General features: G+C 35.3%; 1 protein-coding gene across 1 annotated transcript in view; it reads right to left on the reverse strand.

Annotated features, from left to right (window-relative positions):
• LOC135223702 (uncharacterized) overlaps nucleotides 1-20,681 on the reverse strand; it is a 331,013-nt gene that overhangs the window by 150,208 nt on the left and 160,124 nt on the right. The window contains 2 exon segments of the mRNA XM_064262426.1: nucleotides 13,828-13,950; nucleotides 17,267-18,835. Of these exon segments, the coding sequence (XP_064118496.1) occupies nucleotides 13,828-13,950; nucleotides 17,267-18,835 (1,692 nt within the window).

A 20,681-nucleotide genomic window follows, 5' to 3' on the forward strand; every position in this document is an offset into this window, starting at 1 on the left:
TTAGTAAGAACAAAGAAGGCATGGGGACATAACGAGCAAAGAAGGTCTGGGAGAGAATGAAAAAAAAATGGGATACAGTTCATTGGTTTTAATCCAGCAAATATTGTAATTTGGCAACAGGAGGTACTCTTTCCTAACAAATGGGCATCCATGAAGACACTTGGACTTCTCCAGATAGGAGTCCAAGAAACCAATTAGAAAACACTCATTAAGCTGAGAAAGATGATGAACACCTAGGAATAATAGAAACTACAGAAGACCATATTTCAGCAGCGATCACCAACTTACCAATTTCCACCCTAATGCTCAAATGAAAAAAAAGGTAAAGCTTTTTAAGATGAATTTCAAGAAGCTTTTGCAACTGTATGTCAAAATGGACTGGTTGTTTCAAAAACCACTATCTAAGGAATAACAATCAATAAGGCTAATTTAGCATCAAGAATGTATACCAATCTGCTGAAAAAGAAGTACTGTACTGAGATACACAGTGATACGATGGAAACCTTGGATACTAATGAAACCTCAGATACAATAAAGAATGGATGGAAGCAAAAGTCTAGATAGTTTAGTTAAATGAAGATCAAGAAGCGTTAGAATATCTGGACAAACATGCTCATAACATTGTCAAAAGCCATGTACGTATTCTGGGAGTGGTATCAGTGAGGGATAAAAAGAGGAATATGAAGGTCAAAAGAAGGGGTGGGTCAAGGTGGGTCAATAACATCACCAGCAGTAGACAGACAATATTGGGCAAAGAAGTGTTCTGAGGTCACAGGAGATATGAGAGGGAAAACTTTATTGATATACAAGAAATTGAAGAAGGCCTTAAAGTGCTTGTGAATGAACTCACACTTAAAATTAAAAACACCAGGTTAAGATGGAATCATTAAGAAAAAACATTTTAACTGAAACTGAAATGACATCTATACCATTGCAACTGTTTTGAAGAATATAGAATGAGATAATAAAGCCTGATGATTGGGAATTGGAAGTCATTGCAAAGGTACCAAAGAAAGGTGACCCGATTCAATTTGGTAACTATACAAGCAATGCACATACAACAGCTGTAATGAAAATATAATCAGTACGTATACCATACTTATTATTAATAGGCTGAAGAAGGAAACTACTTATGCCGAGAGATGGACAAGCTGGTTTTTATTGAAGGCAGGAGTTGCACCAGTCAAATGTCAGTGCTAAAACATACTGTGCATTGTGCAGCAGAATACTATGTACTTTAAAAATATCTTTCCGATGGTTTTTGTTGATTATGAGAGGCAACTGTCGGTGAACACACACCAAAATTATGAAAGGTCTTTCATCATAATTACATTTCTATTAAATATGTAAAACCAAGTGAACAAAACAGATGCAAAGTTAATGTTTAAGAACTACTGTCATGTAAATTTGCAGTAAATTGTGGGGGTGCTAGAAGGGAATGCATTTCACCATTGCTGTTCCCTTACATATTTTATAATGAAAACAGCACTTGGAAAGATAAGGTTTACACTGCAGAAACTTAACTTGTAATATATAGATGATGCGGTTTTATTCAGCAAAATGCCAAGAGATTACAATTGCAAAATTAATTACAGTAATAGAATATCATATACATCTGAAAAGATGGGAAGCAAAATAAATCTAACAAAAACATATGTAATAAGTAGAGAGTATACACACAGGACAAACTAAAACTAACACCAGGTGAAGAAAGGATTTCAGAGCTTGAATTCTTCTCAAGATTTGGAACTTGCAGGTAGGTTATTAAAGACTTGGAAATCATACTGAAACCGCATAAAAAAGATTGCACATAAGTCTAGTATGATCTACATTGCTGTACGGATATGAATCATGGTACAATATAACTATAAAGATCTCTGTTTATTTGAGAATAAAGTTTGAAGAAGAACATTCGGAGTAAGATGGTAGGATACTAGTTTGAAACAATACCATAAAGGACATTATGGAAGTTCCATATAAAGAGGCAATAGCTATGAAATTAATGGAGAATGCTTCAACAAGTTCTTTGCACAAACCTTAAGAGAAAAGTATATGATAAGTGTCAGATGGGCTCCTGTATGCATCAGAAGAGTTGGAAGACTCTGACCTACATAAATGAGAACTACGAGAAAGAAAGCTGAAGCAAGTGGAGATTTGTGGAAAATAAGAGAGCAAGAAAAGACAAGAGTGGTACAATTTCAAACAGGCAAGCCCTTTGCATCATGAAGCAGAGGTGATGATGATGAATTATAGATAAAATTAAGTGCAAAATTTCTAATACTGTATAAAATTTAACTTCACAACTATGAACCTAAAATAAACAGGAAGACTTGATGCACACAAAAAGTCCATGTAAAGCTTCACAAACACTGGCAAGCCTAGTCTAAGTACAAAAATTATACAGTGTTACGTCTTGAAAAATTTTACAACACCCGATATCCTAAATACAATTGTGAATATAACTGCTTTGGCAAATGTAACATGCAATATTATTGGCTTGAAAGGCATCATCATTCAAATGGCTGAATGTTTGCAATGAAGACTATACTCACCCATAAGCTGGGGGTCATCAACTAGCAGCAAAAAGTTTGTGATGATAATATTAATATGGAAACTTATAATACTAGCAATGGAACATTAAAGCCACACTCTCACAGACAGTGTCTCATACATTATTTGCTCCTTCTTTTGTAGGAGAAATAAAAACAGGAAAGACCAGAAGCTGAAAATATTCCTAATCTCTTACCATCATTGCAGATATGGTCACATATTTCTTAAGTACCAAGAAATTTCTATAAAAGTTGAAAACTGTATTCCACTTTCATTCTCCTAAATATTAAAAAAAAAATGTTTAAATGAAGTTCCTTAACATACTCATACACACACACCACGAAAATATGAGTTTGAAGTATTAACATTAAAACAACAATACCTGATCTTACCATTGTGCTTTGGGGATTTGGCTCTACATAGTCCTAGCCTAAATTTGACTCTTCCCTTTTAAGACTTTACCTAAAATTATATCACATCTAAAATGGCATCTTATTGTAAAATCATAAAAATAATGTAGCCAGTTATTGTGGATGTTTGATATGTTGAGGCTTTACTTATACAATACAAACAGTTACCACGCTGTTATGGTACCAACACCTATTGAGTCCTATGGAACAATTTGGCTTACTTATGCCTCCATAAAAATGCTTTTCAAGATGTACTATACAACATTAAAATAACCAATTCTAAAGTAATGTGTATTTTCCCTAGCAAACAATCCTGTTTTCATAGATGGAGTTACTCATGCTTGGCACACTTTGATTGTTAATGAATCATCTCAAAAAACAAAACCCTACCAAGAGGGCCAACAGTTGCCAATGACCTGAGGTGGCCTTACTCTTCCATTGTGTGAACCAGTACATCCGCAGCAATATTCTACTCCATAGTTGGAGAGATATCCGAACTATGCTGGTGGTATGAGAAGGGTTAAAATATACCTCTGAAAGGGTAAATTCATACACTAAGAGAAATACAAATTACTTGAGGTTTGTATTTGTTCTGACACAAATACAAACCTATGCCTTCACAGAAGGCACCTCACTTGGAGGTAGGAGGCTGATCATCCCTCATAGAGGAATAACAGTAGGCATATCTCACAGAAGTCAAAGTTGCACCTACCTCCTATCCTAAGGCCAGACCCTATATGAACTATACTCAATCGGATTGATGAGGTTTAAGTGTGGGGGGGGGGGGGATATTATTATTATTATTATTATTATTATTATTTTTTTTTTTTTTTTTTTTTGCCTGCTTGTATTTTAAGCTTGTGATCCCGCCACATCCCAACTGGAAAGGACTTTGGTCACATCCCACTATGTGGTCCTCAAACTCTCATGGGCAACAGTGCCCAGGTTAAGGAAAGTTGTATGTCCATGGCCGAAACATCTATGAGAGAACAGCCTTATACCCCTTGACTTGTAGGACTGAGAGGGATTTCTCTTGTTGTAGGTAGATGAGGAAGTCTGCTAGTACTTCCTTTACAGGATGGCTGACAGTTTCCCAGATCTCAACAGGTTAATGCCCCTCTGCCAGAATAGTACTGTGAAAGGACTACTCTGTACCCCTTAATGGCAGTCACTGTCACTGAAACAGACCTATCTAACTTCAGAAAGACCAGGGGGTCTACTACCTCCTTCACTGATGTCTTGAAGATTGTGACCTCTCCAACACCAAAGACAATAATCTTAATCTGTCCACTTCCCCTTGTAGACTTTGACAAGAGGAGGGTCTGAGGGTGTCCATGCTGGCTGCTGCAAAGTCCTTTGAAATGCCCTTTGAAGGAACTGCTGGATAGTCCAACCATAAAGCCAAAGGCTGTCTACAAGTTTATGGCATCTTCCACTGAGCTCCTGCCCTAGAGGGTTAGGAGGCTGAGGCAGCTTCAACAAAACACCTCAGAAGGCACAGGAGGTCGTCATACACCTCGGTGTGTTACGGGGATGACCCTGGGACTGATAGATTCTGTTGAATGCCCTTCACAGTTGTCAATGGATGGAAGGCATAAGACCATATTGTAATACGGATGTGGGAAGGCATAAAACCGTACTGTGAGGCAGATGTTGGCAGGCATCCTACATCACCAACCTCTGGTATGGTAATGGGAAAAGTTCCATGCTATCAGTTCCTGGTCCTGAGAGGCTGACCCTTCATGCATTATGACTGCCAGGTCTCCCAGGGCTGTGGAAATCATCCCTCCTTGTTTGCTGAAGTGGCAAACTTCATTCCCTCCCAGCCACACCAAAATAAGAATTTTTCTATATTGTTCGGTGCCACTTTAAGACTACTCATTACCTACATATGAATGTCAATGTCCCTAAAAGGCAAAATGAGGTTTTCTTATCTCAGCAGGCTTATCACAGTGATACAGATAGCCCACAATAATTTCCTCAAGTTAAGTACAGTGTAGACAAATGAGTGTCACACTGGAAATCAGCACAAAAACTAAAAAAAAAATATTATTTAATCTGCACTGCAACCACTACTTAGTATTCACTGAATTTATAAAGCCTCTTCAGCAAGATCATTCTCCTCTGAAGAATCTTTCAAACAAATTTAAAAGAACTTAGTACAATCCAACAAGACAAATCTACAAAATTTGAATTTCTAACATTATCAATACAGAACTGGTCAAAACAAACCTTGTAAATGAACTGATCTTCAAAGATTCAAACAAAAAAAGTTTTGTTACATTAAAATTCATGTTCTACCACGTTGAATGTATTACCCTATTTGGTCTAAGTAAGAGTATATATGGCTACCAATAAGGTAGTCATAAATACCTTAATCTTCACTAGAGTGGGTTATGTACCTAACATGACAAATTTGTAACTAATTTGTATTTTTCATAACTAACAAACCTGAGGTCTTAACATTAGGATTTACTAGCGCCAAGCTGGAAACCGGTAGAATTAAAATTAAACTTGTGCAATCCAGGGACTATTGGCATCTACCAGGTCACGAGGCATGTATTACCCAGAATGCCCTTGGCGTCCCTGTGACCTACCAGTTATACTTCTAACCCAGTTTAGACTACTAGAGGGGTGGTTCGAGGTGGGCCTTTAACTGTTAAGGCCTCAGGTTTGTTAGTTATGAAAAATACAAATTAGTTACAAATTTGTCATTTGTTCATATACGAAACAAACCTTCGGTCTTAACATTAGGATAGACTTACTTATTGGAGGGAGGTAAGTCCCTATAACTGACTGGGAGTTTCCCACCTAAATCCATTTCCGAATATTATGAGTATTCCAAGTTAGTGGACTATGAACCCTTGAACCAAAGATATACGAGAATCTATTGGTTTCTTTCACTGGGTGCTGGTACCATGCCATGGTTTATAAACTATGTGAAAATAGAGGGCCTTCCATTCTCCTAAACCACTCTTGTCCCTTGCATCTGGATCTACCATCACCCCTCCCTTCCTTATTACCGAGAGGGGTGTGTTGCTACTGAAAAGTATACTATACTCTAAAATAACTTTACAGTAAGTCTCGTACCCACCTCCTAGCCACTACTTATGTATAATTGAAAAATTAATTTAAAATACGTAAGGTCTACTGCCTTAAAGCATTGAGATTTTTACCACTTGAAATGGATGCCATAGAACTTCCATTACCATTTGTTTATAGTGTAGCTGCTGCTCATCCTTATGACCTCACTGGAGCGCCACAAAACATACTGGCTAATTTCAAAAATTCTCTCATAGCTGGTCTAGGCTGGTACAGTGCTATTGTTGATAAAAGTTATGCAGTATAATGGACTCCAAACAGGTAGAATCTTTGTCCTGCCTTAAAGCAACTACACGGAGGATTACAAGTCACCATTTTTCTACAGATGTCACAACAGTATCAAAGGTCGGCCAGAATCTGCTATTACTTTTTTGGCCTTTATAACATATGATTTTGGCTTCAAAATTTTGTTTCAGTGCTGTATTGCAAGATGTCACTATTTTCGGCTGAGGAAAGTTTTATGTACCAAGCAGCTTGGCTCCCACTCGGCTCCTCTCCGTACAGTCATGCTGTATCGTCTACCCCGCCTATTTGCAGCTTCTGTGGAACTTATCCCTCAATCATTCGCAAAAATTTGCTAATTTGCATTTTTTTGTTGAGAAATATTCACCAATTACTGTTACCTCTCAATTAACGTGAGGGTTATGTTCCTGGAGAGTTTGCATTAATTAAAAATGCATTATCTAAACATATTTTTCCCACAAGAAATAACAGGAATGGGGGGGGGTTACGTTCTGGACTTGGGGAACTCTGTACTCTACTGCTAAGTACGTACAACCGAATTGGACAACAGCAACATCTGTTTGGCTTGTATTTCAACCATCGTACAATAGTATAAACAATTACCGTTGTTATGTTATAAATGACGTTATGTAGAATAGGACGATATATTTACATATAATAACTTTATTTGCTATAGATCAAAGATCAGCCAGGAAATATGCTATCAAATTTAAACCAAGTTGTAGCTGAAGCTGAGAAAGCTGTTCAAGATGCTAATGACTATTATCGTGCATCGGCACTAAGGATAAAACTCCCGTAAAGTTATGCCATCAATCAACCCTGGATAAAACTGAAAGAAAATTATTTTAACCCTCTTACGCCGAAGGGGTATAATAAAAATCGTCTCCCGTATGCTGAGGCGGTCTCAGAGTGAGCGCTAAAGCGGAAAAAATATTTTTTTTTAAAAATCACAGCGTGCTTAGTTTTCAAGATTAAGAGTTCATTTTTGGCTTTTTTTTTTGTCATTGCCTGAAGTTTAGTATGCAACCATCAGAAATGAAAAAAATATCATTATCATATATAAATAATGCAATATATGATAGCGCAAAAAAAAAAATTTCATATATAATTGTATTCAAATCGCGCTGTGAGCAAAACGGTTAAAGCTAACGAGTTAATTTTTTTCGTTGTATTGTACACTAAATTGCAATCATTTTGGTATATAACACATTGTAAAACAATCAAAGCAACACAGAGAAAATATTATCACAAAATGATGCATGAATTCGTAACGCAAGGACGCAAAAAATTTTTTTTTTTTAAATTCACCATAAATCTAAATATTGTTCTAGAGACTTCCAATTTGTTTCAAAATGAAGATAATGATTGAATATTACTATACTGTAAGAGTTTTAGTTTATAATTGCAGTTTTCAACCATTTCGGACGAGTTAAAGTTGACCGAATGTCGAATTTTTTTTATATTTTTTTATATGCAAATATTTCAAAAATGAGAAAAGCTACAACCTTCAATTATTTTTAGTTGTATTCTGCATGAAATTGCGCACATTTTCGTATATAAAACTCTATGAAATGCCTAATATGAAACTGAGCAAATATAACGATAATGCGACGTACTCATTTCGGAGATTTGCGCCAGAGAATCCGCGCACGGAGGAAAGGAAAGTTTTTTTTCTAAATTCACCATAAATCTAAATATTGTGCTAGAGACATTGAATTTGTTTCAAAATGAAGATAAATGACTGAATATTACTAGACTGTAAGATTTTTAGCTTACACTTGCATTTTTCTACTATTTCGGTAGAGTCAAAGTTGACCGAACATGGTTTTTTCTATTTATTGTGATTTATATGCAAATTTTTCAAAAATGAGAAAAGCTACAACCTTCAATTAATTATTGTTGTATTCTACATAAAATTGCGCACATTTTCATATATAAAACTTTATGTAACGGCTAATTTAAAATGGTGTAAACATTATGACAATCACACGAAAAATTTTTTGATTTTTTTCGGAAGAGTTACCGCGTGGACGTAAGGAAAATGGGTTTTTTTTCATAAATTCACCATAAATCGAAATATTGTGCTGGAGACTTCAAATTTGTTGCAAAATGAAGGTAAATGATTGAATATTACTAGAATATAAGAGTTTTAGCTTACAATTGCCTTTTTCGACCATTTCAGTAGAGTCAAAGTTGACCGAAGGTTGAAATTTCGGCACATAGTTATTTATATGAAAATATTTCAAAACTGATAAAAGCTACAACCATGGGTTGCTTTTAGTTGTATTGTGCATGAAATTGCGCACATTTCCATATATAAAACGTTATGTAACGGCAAATTTAAAATGGTGCAAACATTACGACAATCGCACGAAAAAATTTATCGGAAGAGTTACTGCGCGGACGTAAGGAAAACGTTTTTTTCATAAATTCACCATAAATCGAAATATCGTGCTAGAGACGTCCAATTCATTGCAAAATGAAGGTAAATGATTGAATATTACTAGAATATAAGAGTGTTAGCTTACAATTGCGTTTTTTTACCATTTCGGTAGAGTCAAAGTTAACCGAAGGTTGAAATTTTGGCACTTATTGTTATTTATATGAAAATGTTTCAAAACTGATAAAAGCTACAATCATGAGTATTTTTTTGTTGTATTCTACATGAAATTGCGCACATTTTTATATATAATACTCCATGTAATGGCTAATTTAAAATGGTGCAAAAATTATGTCAAAGTGACGAAATCATTTCTGAGATGTGTCACTGATACTTTTTAGTGCTATAAGAAAGAAATTCACGCTTGCGCGCTTGCGTAAAGATTGTAAACAAAACAACGCCTTGATCTGTGAGCTCCCAGCATTCCCCAAGACTCGTGATTCAAAAGTTTTTGGCTGGTAGGCCTATAAGTATTTTTCCGCGAATTTTAAAAAAAACTTTTTTGTGTCAATGTTTAATACGTCCAATCGGCACCCGGGAGACAATTTATGTCAACGTTTAATACGTCCAATCAGAGTAAGGGGGTTAATCAAAACAACTGGGCTTAACACAAAAAATTTTACTGTTATTTTCACGCAAATAAAAGATTAATAACGTAAAGCTCGTATTACAATGAAATAAAGTGAAAATAGCGAAAAGAATCACATCTTTTTTTATTTTTTACGCAATAAACATGCTCCCAACGCAATCTGTTAATGAAAAAATAATTTAGTTCACAAAGAGACTTATTCAATAATTCAACTTAAAAATTGGTCGTATAACAAAAAATTACCTTATCTCATATAAGCAAAGAATCTAGATACTCGTTTATGCTAACTATAAGCAAGAAAATTCGCACAGAACTGAATTAAATAAGGCGACATAACCTCGGATTTGCCATCAGCTGATTTCCAAACCAAAACATTGACTGCTATGTTATTATAACACAATAATATGAGAATACAGGCAGTCCCTGGGTTACAACGGGGGTTCCATTCTTGAGATGCATTGATAGCCGAAAATCGTCCTAAGCCGGAACATCATCAAAAATCCTAAGAAAACATTACTTTTAATGCTTTGGGTGCATTAATATCTATGTAAACTACATTCTTATTGCATTTTTCACCCAAAAAAAACTTCAAATATTGATTATTTTGCATTTTTGGAGTCATATTTCTTCTGCCTGATTAGTGTTGAAAGTGTCATAACCCTGGAATATGTGTCGTAAACCTGGAAATAATTTCTGATAAATATAATTGAAAAGCGTTGTAGCCTCAAGAACATCTTAAGCCGAACCCATCATAAGCCGGGGACTGCCTGTACATACAGTATTATTGGATACAGTGAAGTAATATATAACTTTTTAAAGGATTCGTGGAAAAGATTCATATTCGTTATGTGTGTACTAATTATACGTAGCCATCAGCAGCCTGACATCGCTCAATTATGCCGATGTCAGAACGTAGCTGATTCTCATTTCGGGTCTGATTTTTTTTTCGCTTTAGTAATAAATAAACAAAATCTTTTGCTTTATAAATAAATACATACTGTGCTATGCCTTTATGTCGACGGTTGTCGTCTGCAGCGCTGATACACGGGTGATTTGAAAACACTTGGGCGTCAATTCACATTAAATCAAAATTCTTGCGATTTTTATAACATTTTAAAATATTTTCTAGCTTGTGTTAATTCAACACGCCTTTAATTGAGAGGTGACTGGACTGTATTTTCATATTATTTTTGTGACTAAATACATTTTTTATGATAAAAAAATTATTTACTAGTTTTCAAATATTAATATTAATCTAAATATAGTAAAATATCAATAATATATATTTTTTCGGTGCATTAAGGTACTGTATACAGTAACTTCCCAGTGCTTCCTTGTGTACTGTAAAAAGAAAACAAGACTGCTTCAATACTGTATGAGAAAAATTGTTTTCACAATTAGTTGTAAGCCTAAGAGTTACGATTGAGATGGTATGAGTATGTGTTGAGGATGGATGACGAGGAGAGAGTGAAGAGGACTTGGGAGGAACCTGTTAGAGGAAGAAGAAGATTGAGATGGAGACAGAGAATTAGATGTCGAGATAAAACGAAGGATGATATGGAGAATAGGTTTGGTGGAGAATGCTGCCTTTTATAGAAGGCAGTGGAGAAGGCACGTCAGGCAACTGGTCCCTTAATGTACACTGGGAAAGAAGAAGTTGTAAGATGACCTACAAATATTAAGTGTATTAGATGATAGTTTAAGGTATATTCTGTGTAGGATGATAGTTTAAGGTATACATTTCATGTTTGAACTATTAAAATGACAAATTTTCTAAGACAATTTGTATTTTTCATAGCTACAAACCTGAAGTCTTAACAATAGGATAATTTCTAGCGCCTAGCTTGATCTGGTTAAGAAGCAGATGAAAGCAAGGAATCTTGTGATTCTGGCAACACATGCATACATCGGGTGAAGAGAGGTCAAGGACCGCTCATCTACGCCAGTCTTTTCTTTAACCACCTGGGCAAGAGTTCTGTTTACCTCTCTTGGCCTTTTCCCGGTTCATTGCCCGTTTCGTTTCTTTTAGTGTGTGTTTTTAGAGGGGTCTTCAGTGTTTGAACTATTTAAATACAGCCAGTTATAAGCATTTTTAGAGGGGGATCAAGTATATGTATTTTAGCTATTTGCAGGTGGTTGTGGTCCCTATCCCCCGTGAATACTGGGGGTTGACTGCATATTCTACAGATGGCTTAGGAAAGGAAGTAGCACTTGTCAGCAACCTACTATACAGGGTTGCTCAAAGTGACAGCAGACTCCCTGTCAAGGCAGAGGGCAACTTTGATTGAGTGGATTTTGGAGAAACCCTACGTCAAAGTGATTGTCAACCTGCTTCTGTATTCAGAAGTGGCTCTGTTTGCTACACAGGAGAACCAGCAACTTCCAGTGTATGAATCTCCAAGCCTGGATATTCAGGCAATAGTCAGTGATATATTTCTACAGAACTAGAACCAAAGGAGGGCAATCTACCACTTTACTCCATTGTCCCAAACTTATAATGTTTTAAACTCCTAACCTTACCTCGAACTGCCTACCTAGTGGCTCAAAACTGACCAAACAGTCACTGGTTTGTTCAACTATAACAATATGCAAGGAAATTAATCCCACTGCCATCTGCTGTTCTATCCCAGACAGAAGGGAAAGATGACTGTGAATCAAGGAAACTGGCTCTCTTAGACAGGGACGACACTATATTACCCACCATTAATAATGGGGTAAAGAAGATATCCCTTATTCTTCTGAGGAAATTCAATATTACAGAGAAGAAACTATTCTTACTCTGGTCACCTCCAAGTTTACCTATGTGTCATGTCTAATTTCCCAGCAGTTCTTTTTTCTTAAACCTTACCCCAAACAAGCCACTCTCACTGCATGGGCCAAGAATTATTTTAGTATCCCTAGTTTAAAGGCAGACATCCAATCCTTCCTTCAATCATATGAAGTCTACCAAGTTTACAACTCAATAGCTTCCTTCGGAAAAGATTTCTTTTGAAAGGTTTCCAATTTTACTGGGTGGTTACCAGACGGAGCCTTCCTCAACCATTACTGCCATAAAACTGAAAAGATTCAATTGCATTATGGCAGTAGGTGGTAAGGAAAGTCCATGTCATATAGCCCCTGTGTTGTAAAGTGAGGGGGACCCCTTGATGCAATGGTACTTCTAATATACTACCAGGATGAAAGTGGTTACCCTGCATCCCATCCAATCATGGTTAGGTAAGTTACCTCAGTGTTATATTGTTAAAACACAGGTTCTTTGCCCCTCTTTATTCACTGTTAATCCCTCACAATAATTCTGAATGAGTGATGATTCCTCACATAACCTAATCATGAACCATTTTTCATCTGGGTTATTGGGATTTATTTCTAAAGAGCTAGGGCATTTTGTCATCTGTAAATTTCTTTTATATGCTACTGAAAACAAATAGCAGTAGAGTTATCAAAAACACATCTTGTGAAAGAAAGCCATGGGAATCTCAATGGATGTCTTCTTCCACAGAACTGGCAAGCAATTGTTGATCCCAGCTAACTTGCCCACACTGTTGCTGCATCAACAGAAGGACAAATCTTTATTTTCAGGGTAGCCAGTGTAAGGCAGGATAAGCAACCTTCCTGCCTTGAATCCATATATATTTCAACACTTTACCAATCAAGACACTACACCAGCACATATCACTTATGAGACTTCTTGATAATAGTCGACATCAATGACCTTCGATGTCAGGATGCCAGAAAACTTCCAATCATTCATTCTTGATAATAGCTGATCTGTCTATGGAACCCCACTGGGAACATACAGTCAACTCCTTTGAGAACTCACAGTGACTACCAGGAATTATTTTTTCCTACATCAAAACCTATTTTTGCAATTTTAAAGCCTGAAAAAATTGTTTGTTTTAATCATTTAGTATATGGCAAAAATATAAAGCTCAAGATATTGATACCTAGTTGAACCAGGAAATAACCAAAGACACCACCTTTCTTAGTTACACTCAAGATTCACTTGACATTTCATTTTATATGCCTTTCAATAATAGTCAAAACCATCTAAATTTCCAATACATAGATAAGAATACTAGTACTAGACTGCAGCATTTTAATGTCTGTAAATATGCCTACTGTATTTTCTACCTACAATGGCAGCACTGGAAAGTACAAAAATATTAATTTTAGTCTATATAGTCTACATTCATAATAGAGAAAGCATCACATTCAGATATGGAAAATGCATATTTCTCCTGTTTAACAGCATACAAAAATAAATAAGACAGGCACAAGTCCCAAAATAAAACTACCTTTTGCATTTTACAAATATTCCCACAAGCAAACTGTTCTTCGTATCTGGGATGCAATGCAAAATTCCAGGTCATCTTCTATTGGTGCTGTTTAAAGACAAGACATAATGCAATCGGTTTCCACACCAGGCAATGTAAGTAGTGGTTCAAAACCAATGATCATATTAATTCAAAAAGGAAGTAAGAAAAAGCACTAACCATATCTATCCTGTGGAACACCATGAAGGCCTGGAGACGGAGTATTCCGGTAAGGGTCTTGGCCATTAGGAGGTAAAAGAGCTGTATCAAGTTCAGCATAACCACTCTGTGGGTACCCACCAACTGAAGTGTTGAAAATAAAAAGAAAACAGACATTAACCTACAACAATTTTTGTGATAAAACTGGTCATGCCAGCAAACTTCTAATATCCTAATAAACTATAGTCTACTCATTTTTTTAACATAAAAAGTTTGTGACTTTTACTGCGTTCCTCTGGCAAAATGTTAAAAATGCAGTACTACAACAAAACTTTTGTTGAAAGCTTTTTCAACAAATAAACCCTTACTTTACAATATGTCTATTAAGAGATGAAAGTAAAATTTTCAATGAATGGAACATTAGTACTTTTAAGATATAAAATCAGTACTTTTAAGATATAAAATAAACTACTGTACTTAACAAAAGAATTACTTGATACTTATCCTATAATCTCACTGTGAGATACCTCTACAGCACAATAACATCCTCTAAGTTTTCCCATCTAATACATATTAGTTTAGACGGCCTGTCAGTTCCTTCAAGAATGCCAGTGCCATAATGATTCAACAATAAAATCCAATTATGATTGCGTAGTTTGTTCCAGTGTTAATACACTTTAACAAGACAACCTTTATTGCACAAAAAATTAGAAAGATGATAAACCAGCCCACAGACATAATAAATACTGCAGCAAAGACTAATTTGAGGTGCTAATGGCTATGTATTGTAGAATCAAATGCCACCAGGATAATTTATAAAGGAAAATTAAACTACAACCTGAAATATTAAACTCAGGGAATACATGCAACACTTAGTAGTTATAATGAATACAAAGGTATAATGGGTATTACTAAAACAAAACAGGTGGTTAACTTAATGACATCTCTCTGCATCAGTGACCTGACATCAAGAGTTCTAATCCTTTCCCAACCATTCAGGCCAGAATTTGATAGGACAGTACAGGAAACGAAACTGAGATATATCACCTAGAAAGCTAAATATGTCCACACCTTCAAAAATTTACCAAAAAGAACTAATCCTTTTCTATTAAACACAGTGTTTTGGACGTTTTTTTTTTCTAACAGTTTTGAGTATATCACTCTTTTACTTTTAATTCCTTGACACTGAATTTCATGAAAAATATGCAACCAAAAAATTAAAAACTCTCTTCGCATAGCCTATTAATACTGCAGCCCAATGTCACCAAATTTTTTAGCACCAGAGGCTGAACATAAAAGGCTTCATAAAAAATTATCATCAACTACAACTGTTATTACAAGAGCTTTTAATGCTTAATGTCTCACCATTAAGTAAATAAACTTGGTATTATTACAATAAAATTATATTTAAAAATGTAAATACTAATCTCCTTCAAGCTAGAAATAATGCCCCCAAAAAGAACACACATTTCATAACAACAAAAGTTTACAGATTTACTTTCTAGTGTCAAGTTTTCATTCATAACCTCCACTTTTCATGATAGTATTTAAGAGAATACCTTCCGATTTCCTCCTTAATTCTGTTTCAATTCTTAGAAGATATGAACCCCCAAATTTATAGAGCTCGCAATTCTGAGCTTACACTTCCCTAACATTATAATGTACTCAATTCCTAATAAATTTGAATTACATTTGCATTCCCTAAAATTACATTATTCGATATTTGATTTCTAAGCAATTCTTAAAGAATATGCATCTATAAAATTGTATGTAATTAATTTCTAATTAATTCTAAGACTATGTGCACAACTAAAATTATGCTGTACTTAAATTCTATAAAATTTTAGGAGTTAAAGAATCCATAAGATTAGACTATCCCTGATAGTATTTAACTGTTCTGTAAGGGCCCTCTCTAATTTTACTCATCATTCAAACCATCAATTCAAGATTAAATCATATATCAAGCTATCTGACGCATAAAAACATGTCAAATGAGTGAAATCTGACTAAAACAAAACAAAGTCACAGTACTACTTCCACAGTACACATACTGTTATATGTCTCATACTAATAACGCAGATTTATTAACCCTTACTGGACGGATAAATATATTGGTATGCAGCTCCTCAAGCCAGGTAAACTTTGAGGTCGGCCAATTAAAAAAAAAAAAACACACATCAATGGAAAGAGGAAGATAAGCAAATGTACATGGTGAAAGAAAGAAAATTCTACAAAATTTTCCCTACCTACTATGAGAAGTTGAAAATGACTATTTACAACCCCTTGTGGGCCTCTTTTACAAGACAATCATAAATTTTACCAAGTTATATGTACATGTATATGTTTTGTCTAGTAAATAAATATATTTCATTTTGTCAAATTATAATTACTGCTCACACAATATCAAAACAGATAGAAAAGCCGTAACAAATTCTTAGCATATTTGTTGAAAAACATTTATGTAAATTTACTTAGAACGAAGATTCAGTAACTTTTTTTTTACTTTTATATGTTTTTTCTAATATTTATTTGCAATTTTCTTTGTAAAATTACATTTACAACCAACATACTATCGTAAAAGACAAAAACAATAAACAACAGCAACCCCTTGGTATATTTACAAGAAAATTCACAATAAGATGTCGTGAGAGAGAGTCGCAGAACATTCTCCCTTCAAGTCACAAGCACTATTGAAATCCTGAGATGCCCATACTAATCATGATCTTAGTCAGTATAAAAGTTGCCATAAGTGAATTTACGGGCTATAAAAGTACTGGCACCTCTGCCACCTCTTTTCCGCCCAATTCTTTCCAAATTGATGGCGCGTAATATTGTTTAACTACAGGATCAATCCGAACACAACCCCAAACCTGTCATTACTACTCCTGAGGATCAGTCCGTCCATCAAGGGTTAATATCTTGACCGAAAACTACCAGACAATAACGTATTACATCCAAAGTAAAGAAAATTAAATGTAGCTTGATAATTCTGTAAATACTAATTAACATTGCTGGTGTGAACATTTATTTAAGGTTTCACCACTCTAGTGAGTTAGGCTGGGTAAATATGCATTAGGGAGGACTGCACTGAAATCAAATAAATCAGAACTATTTCCCTTTTTCTCAGTCACATTATGGAGGCTCATGCAAAATAAGATGGCATTATTCTAAAAACTTTTAAAGGCTGTGCAGGTAGCTTAGCTGATGTCAAAATCTTTTATGCTCATGAAATATCCAAGAAGTACACATTCTAAAGTACTTCAAGTTATGAACGCCATTAAACAGTAAAATTATCCACTCTTGGTTAGTTGAAGGGGCAATGGCAGAAATTCACGCTGCAATACATAAATTGTAATTCAAAGGTATATTATGTGAGCACAATTTCATTACAGTACCTTCAAATAAAAAAATCTGATCACACGTCAACATCCATTAAAAATTGTAAAGTATTTAAACTTACGGTTATTTTCTCTAAGAGAGATCAACGAGTCCCAGTGCTCAGGTGGCAACAAAAAAGTTACCGTTTTCTTTTGACTTCTATTTGCAACTGATAGTCCATCACTTTCTAGAGTTTGCAACACAACATCTGGACATGACTCTATTGATATATCTTTTTCTAACTGTCGACATGTTTTGGCCTCAATGAGGTATTGATGCTTGGGTACTGGAGACCAGTGGACAGGAGGCAAAAACCCTTCTTCACTGTCATGATAATCTTTTGTACTTATATTCTCTTTAGAAAGATCATCATCGTCATCAATATATTGCCCAGCATGGTCTTCATTACATGCAGAAATAGGCACTATGTCAACCCCATCTGACACAAGATCAAAATGATGAACTAAAGTTTCAGAGGATATAAGAGATGGTGCACCAGAGCATTCTGAGCTGGTAGGTTTACACAATTTGCCTTCCCTTGGAAAATCATCTATACTACTGCATACTGAACTTCCTTTAAATTTTTTCTCATCATGTGGATATGTTAATGCAGTAACAATTTCATCATCAATGTAAGGTGCATCTTCCATGGATAAATCTTCAAATGTATTGGAAAGAAGAGCCACAAAGGGATTTTCATCAGATGTTAACAGTGTGCATGGGGAACATGTACCACCTTTAGTATTGTAACCATGAATTTTATCACCACTAGGTACATATGTTTGAAGTTCAATGTAACCCTTTTCATCATCACAGCCATCACCTGAACAACGTTCACTACTAATATCCTCAAGATTATTTGGTGGTGAAACACTTCCAAATGTGTCGCAAAATTGAAAGTCATATTTAAAATCATTATCTACACAAGGACTTGTTCCTACATTCTGAAATACAACTGGCACAGGTGGATGAGCACTTTGCTCAACTCCATTTTTCAAAGCATGACAAACATTTTGATCACCACCACTTGGTGTAAGACTAGAATTCACTTCAGCCTGGAACAGGTCTTCTGTATCTAGTGAGCAAGAAACTGCTTTATTCTCTTTTAGCCGAGGTGAATTATTCTTTGGATTCTTTATTCTTCTGCGAATAGGGAGGGTGGCACTAGTTTTGGCCAACTCTACAAAATCACGTGGATCTGTATTTGTACTAACACTAACACATGAAGCGCTTAAAGACCGAGTTATTCGCCTCCCTTTATTAATTAAATTTCGAGGCTTAGGTTTTGTTTTAGGTTTATTGCCCTTCAAACTACCTCCCTCTGGTCTTCTACTAGAAGAGTTGTAAGACAATGCTGAAGAATGAGGAGAGCATTCTTCCATTATAGTTTCATGCTGAGGTGACACATAGCCATGATGATCATCACTGCAAGGCCCTGGGAACTCAGATCTAAGCAGACTGATACCCTTTGGTGGATATACAGAGGTAGTACTGTCTGATGAAGCTTGACCATCGTATGAATACTGTTGAAAAGACTTTTTTCCCTTTTCAAGAGTATACTTGGTAGCATGTGATTCTGGGTTTGACTTTGTACATGTAACACTGTGCGTATATGCCTCCTCTCTTCCAGTGATGGTAGACGGAATGCATGCTGAAAATAAAGGACTTTCATGATGTGAAGACTTCTTTTCTGAGGAAGAGTCCCCAGAATCAGAAGAGCTGGTCTTTTCCCTATTAGCATACGAAGGTGAAGGGAGGGATCCCTGAATTTGAGGCGAACCTTCACCTTCAAAGGAAGACTCATCACTTTTTGAGGGCCAATTTAAACGCACAAACACTGAAGATCGTGGCATGGTGATAACATTTCATTAACAAAACCCATTTATGCAAATACTGTCAAAGTTTCTTCTGTGACTTTAATCTAAACACTCTGCCAATGACAAAAAAGCACTAAGAAAATTTTCACAGAAATTATAAGGTTAAGGATTCTTCAAAGAACACAAAGAGTATGTACTTCCAACTTATTAACTGTTCACTTCATCTCATATTTTGTAATAAATTAAAATTGAAAAAAAAATAAAAGCTTTACATAAGCTGCATGGAATATTTTATGTTGGAGCTAATGAAATAAAGAGGTTAAAATCACTTAAATAGCAATAAAAAATCCTAATAGTATGTGAATTTCTATGATTAAAAGTACTAAACTAAGCAAGCAATACAATTAGCAGTAAAAATAATGACTAATTAAATATACATCAGATGCATATACTACATATAAACCATGCAAATGCATACTGTAAGAAGCCAAGGGACAACATGCTAATTTCTACATATAAAAATAGTGTACCCACCCCTTATGTAAAACTTCAACATAACTGTAATTTATTGTAGCAAACAGCATTCCATATAAAGTACAAAATAGGAAGCATTATGCAAGCAATAGTGCTTCAGTCATACTAGTACCCGAGTGCAATGTTTTAAGTAAACCATCACACTTGCAAATATGTATTATATTTTATATAAAAAAAATTAAAAGGTAATGCACTCTTATGTTCCACAGAAACACAACACAGCTTGGGAGGATTTGTGCAAGTGCAGCACCTGAATGAAGCACCATCAGCAATGAATTCAAGGTACAGGCAGTCCCCAGTTATCAGTGGGGGTTCAGTTCCAGGTGGTGTGCCAATAAGTGAAAACCACCATTAACAGAAACTCAGTGATTTATGGCACCATAATGGCGCTTATAACCAGTTATCCGCCCCATAAGGTGCCTTATGGTGCCAATAACTGGAACTCATCCCGTTATGGTGCCATTAATTGCTGATTCTAGCGCCATAAAACCGGATTGCTCATAACCGAGTCCGCTGATCACTGGGGACTGCCTGTATTACACATGACCCTAAAGCAAATAGTATAGAAGCACTCTAAGAATGTGCACAACAAACTTCTCATCAATAGCTGTTTAATGCATTAACAAACAGTACACCAAATGAGGCATAAAAATATTTTACATTATATACTACTGTACTTTTAAAATGCAATTATCCATAGAAATCATATGTATCATAAAGCTTTAGAATAGTATATCTAATATGCCCCTTTGCATTAAAGACACACTAGCAACCTCCCAAGTTATTAAGAACTCACACTGGCAGCCATCCAAAATTATTCCCATAGTTTAGGAAAATGTTTAGAAAAACCTGGTTTCTCCTTCTGATATCTTACCAAAAGAATATACATCAAAAAAAGAAAAAAAATGTTGGAAACTGGAACACGCAAACTTAAAGTGGTATATACTACTTTGTCATACACCACTAACCTACCAGCCAGTTTTAATTTGCCACTTATCTTCTTTTCCTTCACCAACATAACCTATTTTTGTTGAACCAGTACCACCATCACTACCCTAATAATAATAATAAAAATAATAACACATTCCATTATAAAATCCATTGGTAATTGTGTTCCAACCATTGGAACAGTACAGTACAATGAAC

This window comes from Macrobrachium nipponense, chromosome 20 (assembly GCF_015104395.2).
Source record: "Macrobrachium nipponense isolate FS-2020 chromosome 20, ASM1510439v2, whole genome shotgun sequence".
Taxonomy (NCBI): Eukaryota; Metazoa; Arthropoda; class Malacostraca; order Decapoda; family Palaemonidae; genus Macrobrachium; species Macrobrachium nipponense.